The sequence below is a fragment of the Mytilus californianus genome, unplaced genomic scaffold, assembly GCF_021869535.1.
Source record: "Mytilus californianus isolate M0D057914Y unplaced genomic scaffold, xbMytCali1.0.p SCAF_12, whole genome shotgun sequence".
NCBI lineage: Eukaryota > Metazoa > Mollusca > Bivalvia > Mytilida > Mytilidae > Mytilus > Mytilus californianus.
Genome location: NW_026262604.1, coordinates 62,986,979 through 63,010,505, shown reverse-complemented (window position 1 = coordinate 63,010,505; position 23,527 = coordinate 62,986,979). Strand labels below are relative to the sequence as shown.

General features: G+C 33.5%; 1 protein-coding gene across 2 annotated transcripts in view; it reads right to left on the bottom strand.

Moving 5' to 3' along the window:
- LOC127722166 (cytochrome P450 2J4-like) overlaps nt 1-23,527 on the bottom strand; it is a 49,081-nt gene that overhangs the window by 2,087 nt on the left and 23,467 nt on the right. For both annotated transcript variants that reach the window (XM_052229038.1, XM_052229039.1), the window contains exons 2-7: nt 16,237-16,586; nt 11,135-11,351; nt 9,586-9,712; nt 8,203-8,359; nt 1,937-2,073; nt 982-1,078 (exon numbers count right to left, since the gene is read on the bottom strand). In XM_052229038.1, the coding sequence (XP_052084998.1) occupies nt 982-1,078; nt 1,937-2,073; nt 8,203-8,359; nt 9,586-9,712; nt 11,135-11,351; nt 16,237-16,586 (1,085 nt within the window). The remainder of the gene's footprint in view (nt 1-981; nt 1,079-1,936; nt 2,074-8,202; nt 8,360-9,585; nt 9,713-11,134; nt 11,352-16,236; nt 16,587-23,527) is intronic.

Here is a 23,527-nt window from a genome sequence, read left to right as displayed (position 1 = left end):
AATTTAAGCCTTCAATTTTTTTAAGGTGTGTATTAATCTGACAAAATCAGAGGATCCCGAAAGGTCTTTATAAACAGAAAGTAGAACAGATCGGTTTCAGATCCTTGTTTGGACACATGTTCTTTATTTTAATCAGATTATGGCATATTATAAATGTGTGTTTATTAAGGTTTTGATAAAATATATTTATATTATTTAATGTCACTGATACAGAAACAACCGTTACAACATCTGGCATTTAGATGAAGATTTTAAAATCGTAACATTTGTTTTCAGCTATGAAAGAGGGGCTGCAATAACATATGTATATATTTAAAACGGTTAACATGTGACTGAAAATAGTATTTTGTACCAAAGAAAAGGGGATAGATAAAATACGATATAGAAATATCAGCCCAGTATAACACGTTTTACATGACGTCAGACGGTGTGACACCATATTTTGTAAATGATGCGTACACTGATTTCTAACGTGAGCAAGACATTGTAAAGAAGGAAATTTTTGATAGGGGTACACTTTTGCCTTTAAAAATTTGCTTATTTCGCAATTATGTTATAATTTAAATTTTAGAATTAGGAACAAGAAAAACACAAAAACAAAACCTCGCAAACAGGTTTTAGCTAAAAAAAAACACAAAAATTTATATATAAGCAGCGAAAATAGATCACTCAACAGTATAGTGATGAAATATTTATTTGTGCAATACTAGCAAGACGTTTCCCCGAGGGGTTTATTTTTAGCAATTTCGTGATTAAAATTTTCTGCAAAATTTTATAAAAAAAATCTCGAAATATTACTCTCAGTAAATTGATCTTCAAAGAATGTTAAAATCAGTGAAAAGAACATATCAAAACATAAAATCCTAAGAACACGTTTTTTTTTTCAAAACAAATTGCTAGATTTGAACCCAGCTAAAAAAAATCATTTTACAGTAAAAATTTGCAATAATCATTGAATATATAAAGTTAAAGCATTCATACGGGGTTTTGCTATACGTAGTACTTCTCTAATAGTTGATTCGTTATATTGTAGTTTATCTCTATCTTCTAACGTCACTGTACTCTTTCCTTTGCATACCTACAAAATATGTGCTAACTGAGTTACTATCTCCCTTTACACATTTTTGTCATGGATTGAACGTTCAATATTGTATGCAATTGTTAAAAAAGGAATTTGATAGAAAGAACAGATAAGGTGTAAAAATTCTTGACACGAAACCCATAAATACTCATGACAAAAGTCCGAAGCAAAAGAACAGCACTTGAGTTGCTGTTATTTATCTTACATTCAAAAGAAATAAAATCTCAAACGTCACTGCGAAATATAGGTCACGGCGACCAAAAGTTATTCAGTGTTGAACCCGTAAGAGAATTATTATCATATAACATATGCCCGATTTATCATATACTTATAAACTCTTATGTACAATTTACTGAAACGTTCTCTCACAATGTAAACGTTTTAATACGTCTCCATTTGTGTACTTATCAAAACCTTTTCAGATGAAAAATTTTTAAAAAATGATGTTTTGTGGTACCGGTATTTCGTATATCTCTTGTAGATTTATATATGTGTTGTTAGTCGTATTGCAATATTTGCTTATAAATATTTGCTCAACAGCCATATTGCGATAACGACTTTGTGAGTTACGACAGACTTAAAAAAGTCAAGAAATAATTTATGCAGGCCATGAATTTGTTTGTTAGAAAAAATAAAATAAAATAACAACTACAAGATAACCTCCACCCGGTTATTAAAAACAAAAACAAAATCCCCCCCCCCCCCCCAAAAAAAATGCTCCCCAAAAAACAAAAAAAAATGAATTTAAGATAAAAAATGAGTACCTATATTACTGTATGAAATGTCATATTTTCAAAGCCAGCTAATGGAATAACATAGAAGCGTGTTTATAAACGTAGAGTTGTATTTGTTTACCCTGTGGATTTCTTCTCTGCATTTTCTTTGTACGTCCGGGTATTTCAATAAATAAAACACAATTATCATCAATGAGGCTGTCAATGAGTCGTATGAACCAGTAAACATATCAATGATAGCCTGGAACATATTAGTTTCTGAAAAAAAAAATCAAGAATTTGTTTGAAAATGAAGATGCTCTGTCCGACTTTGTCTAAACTATTTATTATTTACTTTATTAGATCGCTTTCAGCCGAGAAGTCAAATAGACAGTAACTGTTTAGTGTCTTTAAATATCAGCTGTATTTGTACGAGGCTAAGAACCAGGTGTAATGCAAGCTTCAGCGAGCTATTACAAAGTACTCCAGTTTCGAGCCGAGTACCAATACAGCTGATATTTAAAGACACTAAACAGTTATTGTCTTTATCCTGCAGTTAATTTTGTACATTGTTTTTGCTTTGAAAGCAGAAAAACTCCAATTTAATGCATTTATTTTCGATTTAAAATCCTTTGAGGTCCGCGTAGTAATATTACAATCACACAATCAGCTGATGACGGGTATGCAGAAAAGAATCTCGCATGGTCAACAATAATACATCGCTCAAAGTTAATAATTATTTAGTATAAAACATAACAACTGTATAGGAAATACTGAGAAATGCCCATTAAAAGAAACATTTAATCACCAGAATGGTAAACCGAAAGGACAAATTGATTACTTCCTCTTCAAAAGTAACTCGGAAATAATAAATAAAATCAGACAAATTGATGTCCTTGATACTGACCCAGAGAATACCTCGGACCATGTACCTGTTATTTTGACACTGAATAGCCAACTGAAAAAAGTAAGGGAAAAAGCAACAACTATCATAGCAAAACCTAAATGGACTGACTGTGACCATCAAATTTATAAGGAAATCATCAATAAAGATCTACCAAACCTCATGCAAAAATCAAAGAAATCATTGAGCAAGATATAATTAAGAAATCTAGAAAAATTGCTACATCAAGCCGGAGAAGTGGCAATCCCAAAGTATAGAAGAAAAATCAAAATCAATTCAAAGGACAAGGCGATATGGAATGAACAAATAGAAAAGGCATCAAAGCAATCACAAAATGCATATAAAGTATGGAGGCAACATGGAGCACCTCAAGAAAGAAGTAACGAGCTCAAACTCAAAATGACAGCTGCAAAAAGAATACGTCGAAAAGCACAAAGATAAGCTTATGCCTCTCAGAGAGAATCAACAGCGGGGAAAATTATGAAAGCTTCAAATGCAGACACAAAACTTTTTTACAAGCTTATCAACGTGCAAAGAAAAAAACCCCACTTACTTTACTAACACCAAGATACTGAAACTGAATGAAAAGACTGCAGAAGATGGACCAAGCATAATGAACATTTGGCAACATTTCCAACAACTAGCTTCGACAACATTAAAGGAAAATTTTGACACTGAAAAGCTAGAGCTTGTAGAAATACAAAACAATATAATAGAATCCATAGAAAGAGAAAAAGGTCAAGGCATTGATCATGTCAATGTAAAGGAGGTTAATAAAGCTATAGAAAAACTTAAAGCAGGAAAAGCACCGGATGAGGATGGAATTTCGGCAGAACACTACAAATATGGGATGGATGAGTTAACTCCCTTTATAGTACATTTGCTAAATTTAATTTTAACATATTTGGATGTACCAATCTTACTAAAGACAGGGATTCTTACACCAATCCTAAAGAAAGAAAAAGACAAAACATTACCATCTAGCTATAGAGGAATAACTGTGACTAAAACCTTTGCAAAAATATTACAAAGTATATTGAAGGATAGAGTTGACTGTATTTAATAACATACAAAACTCCTTGCAAAGAGGTTTTACAGAAGGAGTGTCATCACTATGCGCAGCTTTCCTCACATCAGAAGCAATCGAAGAAAGTAAGAAATTAAAGATACTGATGATTTTAATAACTCTTGATGCAGAAAATGCATTTGACAAACTAAACCATGAAATACTATTCATCAAGCTGTACCATTATGGAATAAAAGGAAAGCTCTGGATACTACTGAGAAACTTGTATAAAGGCATGAGCATTAATGTTAAATGGGAAGGTCAATGTACAGAAGATGTAATGGTGTTACAAGGAATTCAACAAGGTGCAAAACTATCTACAACGCTATATAAATGCTACAACAACGTCATACTGGATTGCATTTTAAAAAGTGGACTTGGAGCATGTATTGGTGATATACAAGTCCCTGCACACACATGTGCCGATGACATTACTGTCCTGGCAAATAGTACTGCAGACGCACAATGAATATTAGACATAGTACAGCGCCATACAAGCAGAGATCTAGTTAAAATCAATCCAACAAAATCTGAAGCTGTTTTATACAATGCAAAAGGCTCAAACATATCAACACTGCAATTCGAAAATGATGACATCAATGTAACCAATGAAACCAAACATCTAGGTATCAAAAGAAACGAGTAAAACCGGGCAAATATCTCAGAAAGAATAAGAACCGGCAGGGCAACAATATAAAGCCTTCTCGGGGCTGGTTTACATGTCAGAAGGGGATTCTCACCCATTGTCGCATACAAGCTATGGTGAACATATGCAGTACCAAGACGCATCTACGGATTTGAGGTGATGAACTTACTTGTAAAAGAAAAGGATATGCTAGAACTGGCAGAGAGAAAAATCCTCCGACAAATTCAAGGGCTTCCAAATAATACAGCAAATATGGCTGTCTATACCCTGGTAGGAGCAGAACCTATTGCCATTACATTAGACAAAAATCTACCTAGTAATACCTTCTTCATGAATATTGTTCGAAATTCAGGAACCATAGAATGTGAAATTCTACGCCGACAAATAGCATTTTCAGACCAAAGAAGAAAAGACTTTATCAACAAAGTGGGAAAAACTCTATCAAAATACAATTTGAAATCTAGTAGTTACTACATAAAAAAACCACTTAAGAAAATCGAATGGAAAAGACTAGAAGGAAAAAAGATCAAGGAATACTGGAAAAATGAATGTCATTATGAAAAAATGGAAAAAAAAACATCACTTAAATACATAGAGATACAGAACAATCCATTAAATGAAGCTCACAATATATGGAAAAGCGTAAAAAACAATAGTAAAGACGTAAAGGCAGGAGAAATAAAAACAAGAATAAGTACTCAAACGTACATATTCCAAGCCAAAAGAGCTAAGTTCGATCCGAAAGTTAACCCGATATGTACAATCTGTGAACAAGAAAATGAAGATCTAGAACATTTTATTCTACGCTGCAAAGAATTGGAGCAAATAAGATCTAAATATTGCTCAAAAATCGAACAGACAATGGATGAAATTGATACCTCTACATACAAGAAGATCATACAACAAGGGAATTTACTGCAGCTCATAATGGACTGTACTAGCAAGGACATAAACTGTTACTCAACTGTGTATGAAAACATTGAAACTCTGGCTAGATAAAGGCAACAGTAGTATACCGCTGTTCGAAATTCATAAATCCATGGGAAAAAAACAAATCCGGGTTACAAACTAAAATTGAGGGAAACACATCAAATATAAGAGGAGAACTAAGACACTACAAAAACACAACATTAAAATGTAACACACCCAGAAACGAACTATAATATAACAATGGCCATTTTCCTGACTTGGTACAGGACATTTTAAGAAAAAAAATGGTGGGTTGAACCTGGTTTTGTAGATATATGTGCTATGAGATGCATATGCTGCGCACAAAAAAGATAAAAAACTTTTAACACAAGTACAGTATAAGTTAACTTTTTTAAAATAAACTAGTTCCCTACTTTACCATCTTACTATTTTATGACTTATTAGGACCTAAATTAATTTTTTGCAAAGTTTTAAGATATCAAGTACCTTTAAAGAATAATGACAAGATCCCAAATGAGGTAATTTTAAACTGTGAAGGAAAACTTGTGTATATATGCTGAATTGTTTTAAACCCCAACCCTTTTACATAAGTCTTATAAAATAACCTTTTCATTATAAATTCTGATGTACGTATAGCACCTTTAACTAACAATTTTAAGAAAGTTAATTTTAATTAAAGACCACTTAAATTCTAAATTCTTATTTGTAAATATATCAAGTTCTTACTTAACTTTTCCTACACTTCAGCACATTATGAATATTATTTTTTTAAATTTTATGATGACAATCCTATGAATTTATTATAATATTACTTTTTTAGTAATTATTATTGCCTAAATTCAGTCATCTGTACATAATTAAATGTTTCCTTATGTTATAAGGTGTATATAGTTACTACAAATACCCTATGGGTAGTGCTCCACAATTAATGGAGGAATATACAAGAAGCTGAACTGAACAACTAATTTCAACAGTAAAAAGAAATAACAAAACATTGTCCGATTTAAGACAAAACTGTTTGATTTGTCCTACGCTTCAGAATTTCGAACTGTCCGTGCATTCACTGAGTATTGACATTGTTGCATACCGTTGATTTCGTGATTTACACATTCAAGTTTTGAACTTGAAGATTGCTCCGTAGAAAATGGAGTTAATCCTGCTGATCATGTTTGTCTATGAGCAGAAAGTGGGTTGCGGATCGGAAACTGGGACATTTACGGACTAAGCAATACGTCATTGAAATGCGATTGCAATACACATTCTGAGGTTCTGAAAGTTCATACAACACTCGCCAACAGCAATACACAAAAATAGCCCGGCAGTGGGCGGAGCTTTAACTCGATATCTGCATAGTATACAGATACAGGCTAGCGATATATGTTGGGCTGTTAATGTATGATAAGACACCGAATTGCAGGATATATATGTATATTACTTTAAATACTTCAAATTTTTTGACAAGTCATAGTTCAATGTATTATATATATATATATATATCCTGCAGTCTTTTAAGTATACTCTTTCCAATAACAGCCATCTAGTAAAAATAAATTTGGAGACGCGTATCTGAAAATTTTCATAATTTGTTGAACACTGTCCAATAACTATTTGCTTGTGAGAAGGTTCGACATTTGCTTTTAATTTTTGTCAAATATTCATAAAGTCTGCTCTGACATTGATAAGTTTTCATTTCTGCCAACAGACTATTAGCAATAACAAATTCATACTTTATTAATCTTCCAGTTAAAACTAGATACAAGATCTTGTATTTCCCTCTCAAGTTTGATTTTTTTTTTACATTTGTGAGAGTTCTAAACTTTAAGGTTTGTTTTTCATATCATCCCTCGATCATGATTTGAACAACTACATGTGTATACGGAATACCTCTTATATGCAGATAAAAAAGAATGATTTCCATTTGCACACGTGGTAGCCAAAATACCGGCTTAATTCTTTTACTCGTAAATAAGGTATTACTGAATACCACTGGATTTGAACTTGTCACGAACAAGGCAGTGGCGGATCCAGAAATTTTCAAACTAGTTTAACCCAGCCACATTCTGTATGTGCCTGTCCGTCCTAAGTCAGGAGCCTGTAACTCAGTGGTTGTCGTTTGTTGCTGTGTAACATATTTGTTTTTCGTTCATTGTTTTGTTCATAAATTAGGCAGTTCGTTTTCTCGTTTGAATTGTTTTACATTTGTCATTACGGGGCCTTTTATAGCTGACTATGCGGTATGGGCTTTACTCATTATTGAAAGCCGTACGGTGACCTGTGGTTGATAATTTCTGTGTAATTTGGTCTCTTGTGGAGTGTTGTCTCATTGCCAATCATACCACATCTTCTTATTCTTATATATATATTATATATATATATACATGTATATATAGAAGTCTATAAAAAGGACCAACCAGCAAATTTACTATGTACCGGATCGTCTAGAATAGACGATACTGTGCAGATAAGGAAAAAATGATATAAGTCTAGAGATTTGCACAACGATACTTATATAAGATGGTATTATACGAAGATGTTGTTATTAAATCGTGTTCACAAATATTTCGGCTTAACAAATATCCTTCTTCCCTATTTGTTTAGCTTTAGCCGAAATATTTGTCAACACGATTTAATAACAACATCTTCGTATAATACCATCTTTTATAAGTATCGTTGTGCAAATCTCTAGACTTATACATATATAACGAGTCTAAATTGAAAACAACGTTCAAACCTATATTGCGTTGGATAAAAACCGCAATTTTTATACGGTCTCCACGTGGACGCTTTTAACCATGCAATAATATTCCTAGAAATGTATAGGAGGTAAGATAAATATATATACATGTACAAACAAAGTTTAACCTGATAAAGCACTGTCTTTTCTTGTTTCTTCTGATAGGTTTAGATAGAAATCTAGTAAATCCTTTGGAGACTTTGGATCATGTTCAATTTTGTGATCGTTCAATTGTTGTCTTATATATTCGTGTAATATGTCAAATTCTGCAATGACTTTTCTGACCTGTAAATAAACAATTCACGTAGAAATCACCTACGTAATTTCCAAATGTCACTTTTACATATTGGTCTGGATGGGGTTTACAGAACACAGAATGATGGACCAAGATTAGAGAAAAATGGGCCAAAATAAATAAAGAGTGCAGAAAAATGGGCAACAAAAGAGAATAGACACAAGAGGATTTTACAATATAAAGAATAGAAAATAAAGAGTAAAAAATGAACAGAAAAGAGAAAACAAAAGCCCATAATCTAAAGAATACATAAATGACGATCCCCATCTATCCAGACCCTCTTACATATGATCATATGATTCGTTATTATTATGCATATAAGCAAAAACAAATATAGCAGACAGTTATATAGCCAATGCTCCGTGTTGAAGGCCGTACCTTGACCTATAATGGTTTACGTTTATAAATTGTAACTTGGATGGAGAGTTGTCTCATTGGCACTCATACCACATCTTCCTATATCTAGTAACTAACGTCAACCACTGAATTATAATCTTCTGACTTGGGACAGGAACATAATGAATGTTGCGGGATTAAATTCTCCCCTCACATGGTGTAATAGTACAACATACATTTTTAAGAACAAACTGTAAAATCAGTTGGAAATGGTTTGATTTATGGGCAGGAAACCCCCCCCCCCCCCCCCAAAAAAAAAAAAAAAAAAAACAACAACAAAAACCAAACCAAGCAAAACAAAACAAACACTAATATGAAGACAAAAGACAGACAGTATCGATCTAAGATCTCTGAAGTTAGTTCAAAACCAATAACAGCTTAAAAATAAATCAAGTTCTCCAAGACTAAAGTATCAATCAGAATACATCCAATGAGTTTAGTGTTAAAACGTTATAACCGGTCTGATTAAATATGACCCTCCGCAATGCCACATTAAAGGTACATCATATCGACAGTATTTAAGAAAATATATTTTATTAAATGAAAAGTGTACATATTACTCTATTTATACAAATTAATTTATTTTTACTCCAAACCGACTTGACTTGTCTTATGTCTTACTCTTAAATACCTAGTGTTAGACACTGAAACAGCAAGAACCAAATTCAAAGTCTGATTTGCAACAGCCTGGAATGAACCTCTAACATGAGAAGCGAGCACACTACCGAGTCAGATGTTTTAAATGGAACCTTAGCGTGCAATTGCCTTAAGCTTGAAATTAAATCCATCGCTAATTGAGTATTCATATATTTTATAATACCTGAGACTTTGTAAAAAAAGCTAGCCAACTGAAGAAAGTTTCTTTCCTTCCAAGACTTTGACCATGTTTAAACACGTAAAGGATCCTAGCGTGTAGTGTTTTGAACTCTGCGTCACTATATTGAAATCTGCAAATATATAAACATGTAGTATACAAGATGTTCATCAAGGTTCGTCAAGGATCTATGAGTTTCAATGACTGCGAAGAGTAGATATAAGCACTTTTTTACAATTGAAATTACATGTATGAATATATTATGAATTTACTTTGCATACAGGGTTTTAGGTAAATTATCCATAATGTTAACTGTAAACTTAGGTTAAATCATCATATTTATTACCCAGGATTTTCAATCTTCATGAAATAGTTATAAAATTTTATATTTGAGTTTATTTCATTGAAATCTCTTACAGTGAACCAGATTTTGCAAAATTCTACATGTTCTATTTTTTCACCCAATACAGTTTGCACTTCTGTAAATATATATGATTTTGAGACGAAGAACAGCAAGACAAGCGCTGTTCCTTTGCTTTTTATGTGTCTTTTGCTGTGCATGTAATGTAGTTGTGTCATGGGTGGATATCCGGTATCCTTTGTTTTTCTATTAACCGTCTTTTTCACACTTATCTGTGAGTAAATATTCAAGTTACACAAAATGCCTTTTCTGTCTTCTACAATGAACACGAAAACACCATATCCATACAGGGGCCTCGGCGGCCGGAGTGGTCCAAGAAGTTCATAAGAAATTGGCTGAAGATTAACCATTGTTACTAGTCGATAGTGCTGATGGCCGATTATCAAAAAAGGTAGTTTATCGACTGTATCACTACTAGTCTGTCAACACTGAGGTTGTGAGTTTGAACCCCGCGTCTGTCTCCAATCGTAATTGCAGGACTTTCATGCCAAAAGTCGTTGGTTCTCTCCGGGCACTCCGGCTTCCTTCACTAAAAACATACCACAACGGTAGCCAAAAGTGCTGAATGTGGCGTTATACACTAACAATCAATCAATCAACCCTATATACATATACAAACACAATATTTTGTGTGTAAAAATACATTTTATTTTAAATCTATAATGATTGATTGAATGCAGCACACAGATTCTGTAAGGTAGATCGACCAGGGTGAAAGGTAGGGGTAGACATTTTGCCTTACCACAGACTATCTTCGAAACCCTCGGAGAGCTATTGCAAGGTGTCTTTAACGTGCAGGGAGTGTGACACGAGGCATCAGATTTAACCATACTCATTCGGACCGGGCATGGCTGCATATCTATATATATCTAACGCACTGTTAAACGGATATTCCACTTTATCATGGGCTTCACCTTCGGAAGTGTCATGTGCAAGGATTAACATAAATGTATACCCTGGTTAACCTCTACAAAAATTTCTACGGGAAGCTGTAACTGTTTGAAAATTGAGTTGTAGTAAGAACCCTACAAAACAGACCAAAATTCATCTTTTATTTCGTATTTGAATGTTCCATTATCAATAAAAGTCTTATACATGTACATGTATCCGACGCAGCTCATATGATAAATTTACCTCTTTCCAAATGTAAGTATGGAGCCAACATTCAGTACGCTGGTTCTAAAATGGTCAAGTGGATCTACTGCATTGTCTGGACTGAAGCACTTACACAGTTCGTTGATTTCTTGTGTGAGCTGAAGTTCCATGTTCTTTTGGAAAAATTCCCCGTGTTGTGCTTGCATAATGAGTTTATTTAGTTCAATATACTGATGTCCATTCGCAAATATAATTCCTAATAAAATTCACAAAACTGTTACATTCATTTGAAATATCGTACTTTTTTTATTAAAAGTAATTAATTACAAATGCATATGTAAATATAATCTTTGCGAACATGTTTATAGGAACGCCTTAACTACTAAGACAAGAACTTACAAATATCGTACTTTTTTTTAAAGTAATTACAACTGCACATGTAAATATAATCTTTGCGAACATGTTCCTGGGAACGCTTGAACGACTAAGACAAGAAGTTGGAAATATTTGTTTTATAATATCGTACTTTTGTTTAAAGTAATTAATTACAAGTGCATATGTAAATATAATCTTTGCGAAAATGTTCATGGGAACGTTTGAACGACTAAGACAAGAAGCTGGAAATATTTGTTTTGTAATATCGTACTTTTGTTTAGAGTAATTAATTACAAGTGCATATGTTAATATAATCTTTGCGAACATGTTCATGGGAACGCTTGAACGACTAAGACAAGAAGCTGGAAATATTTGTTTTGTAATATCGTACTTTTGTTTAAAGTAATTAATTACAAGACTTAGTGCATGAATGAATTTAGAAATTATTATAATCAAACTAAACTCTGTGAAAAAAATGTGTACTTACAATAAGAGGTTTTTGAGTAATAAAGTTTTCAAATTTTATAGCCAATCCGGTCAGTGTCATCAGCCAAAATGTTGTCATGAGAAAATGGGTGAACGATACAAAGAAATGATTTTACCAAAAATATGTACATCCCATATCAATTTTTCTTTTCAAAATTCTTAGATATGTATTTTAATCATTTACAACAAAGAAGTTGAAATAATATGCTTCAAGTTTGTTATAAAAAAAGAGAAAAATCCCAAATTTACAAAATTGACAGCATGGTCAATTTGTCACGAAAAAGCAAAAACAGTTTAGAAAAAATTCTAAATATTAACACCAACCTATAGTTTTTTTACTTCATCTTTTGTGAAAGCATGAAAAAAAAATTTAATGGTGAAACTGATTTTTTTCATGATAATAGCCAAAAAATGGGTAAAAATTGATGAAAAATGGGAAAATCATTAAAAATGGGGTATCTTCAAATGGTCTTAGCAAAAAAAGAAGTGCACCACCATATAATTTTTTTCTTCATCAATTACTTTCTTACAGTCATATAAACCCAAAAATCAGTATAAGAAAAAAAGTTTAATTCTAGAAATGTTCCTCAGAGGTGTACATCCTTAAATAAAAAAATAAATAAAACCTTTTTCGTCTGTTTTCATTGTGGTATAATTGTTAGTAATTCGGCACGGCTGGTAATCTACTCACGCAGAACAATCGGTTCTGCAATGAAAACCGTGAGAGGATTTTCCGGTTATGCTTGAGTGGAGTAATTGTCACCGCTTCAAAAGGTATGTACATTTCTAAATCGCAATTTTCTAATTCAACTGATCAAAGTATTGAAAATCGGAGAATGCTATGCTGTGGCGAATACTTTAGCGAAAAGACACATGTATCGTTTATTGTTGTGCATGGAGTAAAACTCCTACAAAATCAATCGTCCCACGAGTAAATGCCGAAAAAAGTGACATTTAAATTTTGAGATGGTTCTATTAACAGACCTACATGTTCAGATTTAGGTTTTTTTTCTGTCAACGGGATTGAATGTCGTTTTGGGCGGCGTGTACGCTGTCCGAAGTTGATAGACGTCTTAATAAATCTAAAAACTGCCAATATTCATTATTTCATGCGTGAGGGGATCGGTTCTGATTGAGGACATCGTCAATGCGTGAGGGGAAGTGCAATCATATCTTTATATCCAAAAATGCAATAATCACTTCAAAGAAAGGCTAGTAACTTGCATAGTTTTGTTGAAGTTCATACTAAATATATAAATTAACAATGGAAATGGAAATGGCTACAACGTAAATATAAGTGGTTTAGATTTATGATTGATTTTCTCGTGTGCATGTATTAAGACTTTTAATCCATGTTTTAGATGGATTGAACACGCCACCATTGCCTGCAGTGTGATAAGTCATAAACTCAACGTCCAAAGCTGAACTTCCATGCAAAGCTGGTACATGAAAACACACTAGACACAAAGTGCAGCTACTATGACAAGACATTTTCATCTAAAGATAATAAAAGAAGGCATGAATCTGTGGTCCGCATGGGAGCCAAGCCTTTTCAGTGTAACACAAATGATTGTCAGGAGGAATTTTCAACTTCTTTTACTATCTTTAGATGAAAAAGTCTTGTCACAGTAGCTGCACTTTGTGTCTAGTGCGTTTTTATGTACCAGCTTTGCATGGAAGTTCGGCTTTGGACGTGGAGTTTATGACTTATCACACTGCAGGCAATAGTGGCGTGTTCAATCCATCTAAAACATAGATTAAAGTCTTAATACATGTGTGAGCCAAAATTTGTTCCTGTGATAAAAGTTCCAGTGGAACAAATATCACATGAAATATATTCCGGGAGAACTTTCTACAGACAATTTCTATTTAATTTGTTCCATCTCTATAAAATAAGTTCCACACTTTACCTGGTGAAATAAGTTCTGGGTTTATGAAATTTATTCCTTACATTGTGAAATAAGTTCCTATTCTATGAAATTTGTTCCTTACCTGGTAAAATAAGTTCCTGGTTTGTGAGATTTGTTCCTTACCTGGTGAAATAAGTTCCTAATCTGTGAAACATGTTCCACTGGTTATACAACTTATCTTTAATAATGAGCATTGTCATTAGTGAGTTTAAAGTTATCATTCAAGTACATTATAAAACAAGCACTACATTGATAATATATAATAATAAAAAGTGTAAACATCCAATATGGATCCTTTGGAGTATAGCAAAATATTTAATTACATTCTAGAAAAAAAATATCCAAATGAAAAAAATGATGCAGAAAAAAGAAGAATTCGAAAAATCACACAGAAAAATTTCATAGTTGAAGATGAACATTTGTATTATATTGATAAGGACAAAACTACTGGTCAGTTAACCAAAAAACTTGTAGTTACAAAAGACAAAGTCCAAAGTATTTTAAAAATGTGCCATGACCATAGTGGGCACCAAGGTCTTAATAAAACTGTCAATAAGATAACAGACAGATATTACTGGAAAGGTATTGTGAGTGATACAAAGCAATATGTTCAACAATGTGAAAATTGCCAAAAACAAAACAAGAAGGCTAAAACTGCAAAAATTAAATAGTCACGGTGTTTAAATTTTTATCACCGTTGTTAATCTTAATTTTAATCTTAATTGTGCATTTGTTTTTTAATCATATTATCTACTTACAACAGATATGCTGACTTAATTTGATATTTCAAAATTTTTTAACTTTTATAACGGGAATTTATCTGACTTTTTTTTAAACAATTTATATCGGAACGAAATTCATGGAGCTGTGATATTTGTTCCGGAACTTATTTCACATTAGGTATAAAAATTAGTTCCGGAACAAATTTTACAGGGCTGGAACTTATTTTCTGTGATATAAGTTCTGGTGGAACATATTTTCTATGAAATAAGTTCCGGCGGAACAAATGTCACGCCGGAACAAACTTTTTGTTACACATGCACATGAGAAAAAAACATAGTCAATCATAAATCTAAACCACTTATATTTACGTTGTAGCCATTTCCATTTCCATTGTCAATTTGTATTTAGTATGAACTTCAATAAAACTATGCAAGTTACTTGCCTTTCTTTGAAGTGATTATTGCATTTTTCGATATAAAGATATGATTGCACTTCCCCTCACGCATTCACGATGTCCTCAATCAGAACCAATCCCCTCGCGCATGAAATAATGAAAATTGGCAGTTTTTAGATTTGTTAAGACGTCTATCAACTTCGGACAGCGTACACGCCGCCCAAAACGACATTCAATCCCGTTGACAGAAAAAAAAACTAAATCTGAACTTGTAGGTCTGTCAATAGAACCATCTCAAAATTTAAATGTCACTTTTTTCGGCAATTACTCGTGGGACGATTGATTTTGTAGGAGTTTTACTCCATGCACAACAATAAATGATACATGTTTCTCTTCGTTAAAGTATTCACCACAGCATAGCATTCTCCGATTTTCAATATTTTGATCCGTTGAATTAGAAAATTGCGATTTAGAAATGTACATACCTTTTGAAGCGGTGACAATTACTCCACTCAAGCATAACCGGAAAATCCTCTCACGATTTTCATTGCAGAACCGATTGTTCTGCGTGTGTAGATTACCAGCCGTGTCGGTAGTTATACACATATTACAAGGAACTATTTGTGGTATTGTGAGTAATTCGGTATCTATACACATATTACAAGGAACTACTTGTGGTATTGTTAGTAATTCGGTATTTATACACATATTACAAGGAACAGAAACACGAGACAGTGTACTAATTCATGATAAAAGTGATACACAAACTCGATATACCAAATCAAGAACAGCGCTATTATTGATAATCTTCATCAAAAAGTCATATAGTCACATATCATTATCTGACTAGAATTATAGAACTATTCTTTCTGATTTTTGTAGTCCCATTGTCCGTTCCCTGGCAAATGTTTGACTGTATCTGGCGACAATTGTTTGTTACATTCAAACGCTTGATATACGGCATGGCAAAATAAGTGAAAACACCGCGAAAAAGTTTATTTTAATCTTGTAAGAAAAGTAGAAGAATGCATCATATACTATAACAGTTAATATATTTTTCTCATTCTAGTAAGATGCATGCAAGGTTCATCTACTGGCAATTAAAAAATAACCTATGTTAAATGGCCTCGGTAAATATAATAAATTTGGATTTATAAATCTTTGTTACTACATTAGCAAAAGTATTTGTTTTCTTTTTTTTTCCAAATTGCATTTCCATAATTGTTATTAAAGCTCTTGGTCCATGAACTCACCTTTTTGTTTGGTGATTACTCTTGGACAAAACATCCAGTCTGGTCTGTCCGTAGAAATATCGCCATCTTCAATCCAAAATTTTGATATATTTTTGTGTCCAGAAATGAAAACGACGGTCAGCTGTCCAAACTGCAGTCTATAAACGTTGCCATACTTCTTTTTTAACTCCTTTGATAGTTGATAAAAGTCTTTGGCTCTACTAATCATTAGAAGATTTCCCAATATTGGCCACGCCCTTGGTCCAGGGAGGTTAGTACTTGATCCTACCATTCGACGATAAACACAGTAAATTGTAAAGCTGCTGACTGAGATCGCCAGTGCCAGAGTCATTATGCTTTCCATTACATACCTGAAAAAACAATAGAAAAAAAATAATTCTTTAATAATTATTGATAAAAAGATAATTACTTTCAGTAGTATATGAATTAGTATTCTTTTGATTGATTGATTGGTGTTTAACGCCACTTTCAGTACTATTGTGCTATTTCGTGGTGGTCAGTTTGTATTGGTGGAGGAAACAGGAGTGCCCGGAATGGACCACCAACCTTCAGTAGGAAAACTGACAATCCTAGTCAATTAAGATTGGAGTCGATGGCACCTGCCACGTGCGTGATTCGAATTGGTTTGGTCCAGTAAAGTGATATGCATTAGTGACGCATAGGGACTGACCCTGTTTGTCATTCAAATCTATGTGAAATGACGATCAGGAATATATAGGGTTTAGGGGTGGGTATCTTGACCATTTACAAGATATTAGAACATTGGGGTGGGGGAACCCCTGGGGACTGACCCTATATATCATTCAAATCTTTGTGACATAACAATCAGGAATATATATGGTTTAGGGTGGGGATATCGACCATTTACAAGATATTAGAACATGTGGGGTGGGGAGAATCCCTGGGGACTGACCCTATATATAATTCAAATCTTTGTAACTTGACGAACAGGAAAATATATATGGTTTAGGGGTGGGGATCCTGACCACTTACAAGATATTAGAACTTTCTCAAATGGCAGGGGGTCGGGACGACCCCTTGAGACTATCATTCAAATCATCTTGGCATGACAAACCAGCATATATATGGTTTAGGGATGGGGATCCTGACCACTTCCAAGATATTAAAACTTTCTCTAATGGCAGGGGGTGGGGGTAACCCCTTGGGGCTAACCTTTTATCTCATTTAATGTGCCTTATTATTTAGAATATTTTCAATTATAAAGATTGTGTCTATCACTAACTGTTTTCAAGTTATAATCATTTGAAAATAGAAAAAAAAATCCCATAAGGCTCTATAGTAAACCCCTCCTTCTTTTTGGCCCTCGAAGTTTGGGAGACTTAATTAACGCAACATTTTCATTAATAAACACCTCTCACAGCAAACACGTATGAGGGTATGGAAAGGGGGGTACTTAATCTCTGTATTCTATTAATTTTTTAAGCATTTTTTCTATATCTTTAAGAATAACGCTTATTCTGTAAAATTGTCAAAAAAATATTTAACAATACAATTCTGTGTAATTAAACGATTTTTTTAATTCTGTATATCCTTCATTTCTGTAATCAGTATTGTATTACCTTTTTCTGTTATCTCAACAGTTATCCTTTATACTGTTTCATTATTATTTTTTGACATTATTCTGTAAACCCCACCCAGACCCTCTCTATTCTGTAAACCCCACCCAGACCCTCGTGTATATGTATATCATACATTTGTCCAAACGTTTACTGAATGTTAAGACAAATAATGATACATTCTTTTCAGTGTAAGTATATTGCTAGGGCCGTCTTAAACTTACAGTGAGCTGAGAGGTTGTTTGTTGTTTGTTGTTGTTGTTTTGTTCCGTGTTGAAAACCTCAATGTGACTTTGAGATGAAGAACAGTAATAAAAGCGCTGCTCCTTTCATTTTGGTGTGTGTTCTGCTGTGCATGTACTGATTTTGTGTCATAGATGGTTACCCCAAATCCTTTGTTTTTCTATTATCTGAGACAATGTTGGGCTAAATGACATACATATGTAAAGTAAGAATTATTTTATTTGGCAAATGTACAAATTGAACGGCCACGGCTTGACAAAGAATGGGACTGCCGAGAAACATAAATGGCAAGTCACTAGTATATATAATTAAACCTTATTGTCCATTCCTTATTCCTTATTTCAACATTATTGTCCATTCCTTATTCCTTATTTCCACATAATTCTTATTCCTTATAATGGCATTTCCTTAAATCAACATAATATCCTTATTAACATTATTGCTTCCAAAATATATCGGATGCTGGCCCTGGGAATCAGAAGCTCAGCGGATACATAATTCCATTATATAAGAAGCATAATATATTTGTAGATGTTGTGTCGCTATTTTCGCCAAATGGTCGAATTCAGTGGCTATGCCGAGGGTTATTGGACACTGAGTTCGACCACCGCCACAAATTCGGCCAAGCTGCAAAGTTGTCCATTCTTGTGGCTGCTATATTCATTGCTTGTTGGTATTAACTATATCTCGCGGAAGATTTGGGACCAAACAAGTTTTGTTTGTGGCAGCATTTCATGTATTTACAAAATATCATACGTCAAGGTTTCTCTAAAATCAAAGAGTGATATAAACCCTATACTATTACACCACAATGGATAAGTACAATTTTAGGGGATTCAATTTGGAGGAGAAAATTTGTCCTTGGTACAAGCTCCCCCTCCCCCCCCCCCCCCCACCCCATTTCATGCCACCTATTCCTTGCCACCATACCCTGTATTTTTTTCTATGCAGTCATAAGCTTCAGCCATCGTATGATCGTTTAGCTTCTGTTAACGCATTTTTCACAATCGAAAACCCAACAACCCAAACTGACTTGTTTTCTTGTTGACCTGAAGATTCATTTAGTAAAGTAAGTATGCATTTATAAAAATAGTTCATGAAATATTTAAAAAAAAACTCATGTACAATTGTATCAAATCAATGTGAAAGTTTTTGAGAGAAAATCAATATCAACTGTTTATATACTTTGAACTCATTAACGAATGCACTCCTTACATGCATTTGACTTCCAGCGACCTAGTCTCTTTATCTCTTCCTCAGAGGTTCCTTTTTCAAAGTGGCTTGAAGCAGCACAGACGAGGAAAACAATGTGTTCGAAATGAAACTGAATCCGTTATGCCTACATGTATTAAAAGATTTGTAACTTTGTAACTAACAGTCTTACAGACGACAATATTTGTTCTAATGGTACCGATGTGACGGAATGGCTACGACATGTTAGCCTAGGTATAACCCAAGGAGTCATTTTAATTGACAGTTTAGCACAAGCATTCGAAACAAAATGTATTTTATTTACTAATTTGATTAATCAGTGATGCCTCTTTAATTTTCCGAAAGAGGTTCTCAAGAAGATCAATTTCATAAAAAGAAGACAGTTATATAAAAGGACACCGATTAGTCGAGTATCGTTTTGGTATTCGATACTCGGTACTACCGAGGGATACTCGAATACTCGAGTACTCGTTGACACCTTACTTAGAACACATGAAAACTGGTACCTTGTCACTAGATTTCCTCCAAATTGACAGAATAAGGGGCCCTTTACTTTCGGTCTTTGCATTACGTAAATTTTTAACCAATAGATTGGACAATCTTTTAGTTTAGTTTCTGTTATTTCTATAGATTTACCATAACAATATTGGTCCGTTTTTGAGAATAGGATAACAATTTTAGCAGTTTCAACGTGATCTCTCTTTGACAGCTTAACGCTCCAATTGCTATAACTTGTAGCTTGTTTTATGACTACAACTCCCGGTAATCCCAGGTGATCACCCATCGAAGTATCGGGCGAGAACCGGTGTTTTCAACGTGATATGGTCGTAATAAAAACGCTTTTTCACAGCTAGCTTTTTTCCGTACTTTACATAACCAACAATTTTAGAAGTTTATGAATATAATATCATCTAATAAATTATGAAAAGGTACATGTACCTATTCATCTCAATAAAAATATCTCATGCAATTCAAATTAAAAAAAGGGGGGAACTGTAAACCCCGTTTAACCCTAAATGTTATAAGTCTGTGTGGATCTAAATGGGAAAAGTGTTTTTCGTCGAAATTTTGACAGTGATTAAGTACAAATTTACTTCCAATACAAGTACACACTAAGGTTCAATTCAAAACAACTGACTCAGAAGTATGCTCTCCTAAAGTACGAACAGTCTTGAATCTTGGGTACAATTCATGGCATTGGAAACCAGACTTTAAATTGGCTGTTTTTCTATTTCTGTGCCTAGGACGAGGCAATTAAGAGTAAGACCAACGATACGTCGGTTCGGATAGATGGATGGACGGTGAAGGAAGCCGCACTAACCGAAGAGAACCACCGACATTTTGTAGGAAAACTGACAATTCTAATCAGTTAAGATTGGAGTCAAACGCACCAGCCATGTGTGAAGGTTCCGTGTTGACAGGCTAGTGACACAGTAGATGAGCTACTTAAACCACTCGGCCACAGAGGCCCCCGCGTCGGTTTGGCGTCATTATAATGTGTCCAAAAGGGTAATATGTATACTTTTAATTTATGAAAATTAATTGTCCGACATTCTGTCGATATTACAATATTGGCATTGCACATGGTCAAGCTTTTCTCAGCATGTGTATGACGTCTTTTCACTAAATCCGTTGGATGTGTCCTAATTGATACTTTAGTCTGGGATAACATGATTTATTTAAGAGCTGTGATTTTCAATGAACTAGTTTTCAGTAATCTAGAGAACTCTTAGATTGGGACTTTGTGTCTGTTGTCTTTGTGCAAATCTGAAAAATCAAGTAATTTCCAAGTGTTTTTACAGTTTGTTCTTATGTTGTGCTTATACACCATATTCCTATGTAAGGAGAGGGTTGAGCGCTCACGGACAAATTTAACCCCGTCACATTCTGTATGTGTCTGTCTCAAGTTAGATGCATGTGATTCAGTGGTTGCCGTTGACGGTTGTCTGTCAAACTTTTTTTCGTTGATTGTTTTGTCATAAAACCAGCTGTTTTCTCGTTTGAATTTTCTCACATTTTGTAAAGTCGGGGCATTTTTTAGTTGACTGTACGGTATGGTTTTTGATCATTGTTAAAGGCCCGGGTACGGTGATCTATTGTTGCCTACATCAATGTCATCTTAGAATCTAATGGATAGTTGTCTCATTGACAATCATACCAAGTCCCCTTATTTTTATATGCATACACATTTATATTCAGACAGTGGCCGGATTATCTAACAGATCGTATGCTACCCCTTGTATATGAATCTACCAGTTACATGTACATGTATAATCTGCATAATAGCCAAACTTATACAGCTCCAAAAGTTTGTTTTAATCTGTATCAACAATCCTTTGTCTTACTAGTTGCAGGCTTTGGAACAGTCCATACATAGCTATGCGAAATTTAAGTTTTAGCCGTACCTTTCAAAAGTCAGAGGTTTCCACGGAATCATAACAAACATTTTATTTACTTTTCAATTTTCAAATGTTTTCATAAGGGAGCTTTTGACTAACATATATATCATAAATCGTCTAATGACTAGAGATGTTTTAAAGAAGAAGTCCATACACGAATCATGCAAAATTTAAATTTTGGGATACATTTCTTGAAAGGCTACAAATGTATATTTTTGTCAATTTGATTAAAGGAAAGAATACCATTTTCCATTTGTGTACTTTTCTTTTATCATTCATTTTTCAAAATACTTTATAGGATATAATTGAAGTTACCCCCTCCCCCTTTTATCCCTAAACACGAGTTTTATGATTCACTCTATAAAATTTATATCTCACCTAGTAAGGGTCCATATAAAAAATAATTTATGCATTTCTAAATCCTTTTACATCCTAAATAAGATACCGCCAATGAAGCACATTTTACAAGATTCGTTTATGTACTGGAACTTAAATATTTCTGCTTATTCAGTATATATTTTGGAAAATATTAACAAACAAATCTTTAACTCTATGCATTAGATAAATTTTCCGGTTTCCTGTTTTCAGAGATTTCCTGATAAAAATCTTAGCTTTTGACTCAAAATATTTACTTCTCTTTATGTTTCCGTAAACTATCATGTGTGTGATGTTTAAAATATCGTTTCAATTGATAAATTTTCCGGTTTCCTAGTTTTGTAGATTTCATTATAAAATCTTAGTTTTTGACTCAAAATATTAATTTTATGACATGCAAATTTGTCACTAAAGTCTTATATTTCCAAGTACAATCATGTTTATGATGTTTGAAATAGAGTTAGTTGTATTTACATTTAATAAAAGATGTTGCTTCATCAAACACATAAATATAAAAATTCTCCAATTTTCGTCATTTTTTTATTATAAAAAAGTCCCAAAGTCATCTATTTTTACAACTAGTATCTTGGTAGACTCTTAGTATATCAGATATGATGACATCCTAGACACAAAAACACTCAAGTAGTTTCTGTTGCAATTTTGTCAATGTTTCAGCTAAGATTGACAGGACTATAAGCCACCTGCCACTGATTGAAAATATATCTTCTAGAAATAAACATGAAAGAAAAATATTCCAATAATAAACTGTTGACGCAGAGATATGTCTCACCCTTTAATGGTGATAGTAAGATAAAAAAAAAATATTCCAATACTTTAACATGTAATGAGATCTCTTAATGCTTGTACAACGCCTTTCAAATCAAAATGACTTATCATAAGTAGTCAAACATAAACAAACCTTATCATAAACTTTAACATTTAAACTAAGTAAAAGCTTCAGAGTCAATGACTGAGGGAAATGAGCCAAATAATTTCCACGAAAAAGATATGCCAATGCTAAAACAAATGTATACCAAAAAGCATTGACTTATCATTAGTGGTTCCCCTTAAATTGACCTACTCACAAAATTTAACAAGTTATTGACGCCGTCGCCGCCGACGCCAGAAACAACATGCCTCAGTATATAATACTTCGTAGAGGCGATACAAAACGGTCATTCGTTTTTAGATTTTGCCATATGGAAAAAAAAAATTATAATATATTGCTCATATGCGGTTTTCTTGAATGATTTGTGTATGTTCGAATAAGGTCCGTTTTAACTAGCTAGAAGGATTTAAAACAAAAAGAATGTGAATACCACGTACATATCCGTTAACGTTTCCGTTAATAATCAAACTAGTCATAGATTCCAGGATTAAAATTGCATACGCCAGACGCCCGTTTCGTCTACACAAGTCTCATCACTGACGCTCGAATCAAAAAGTGAAAAAGGCCACATAAAGTACGAAGTTGAAGAGCATTGA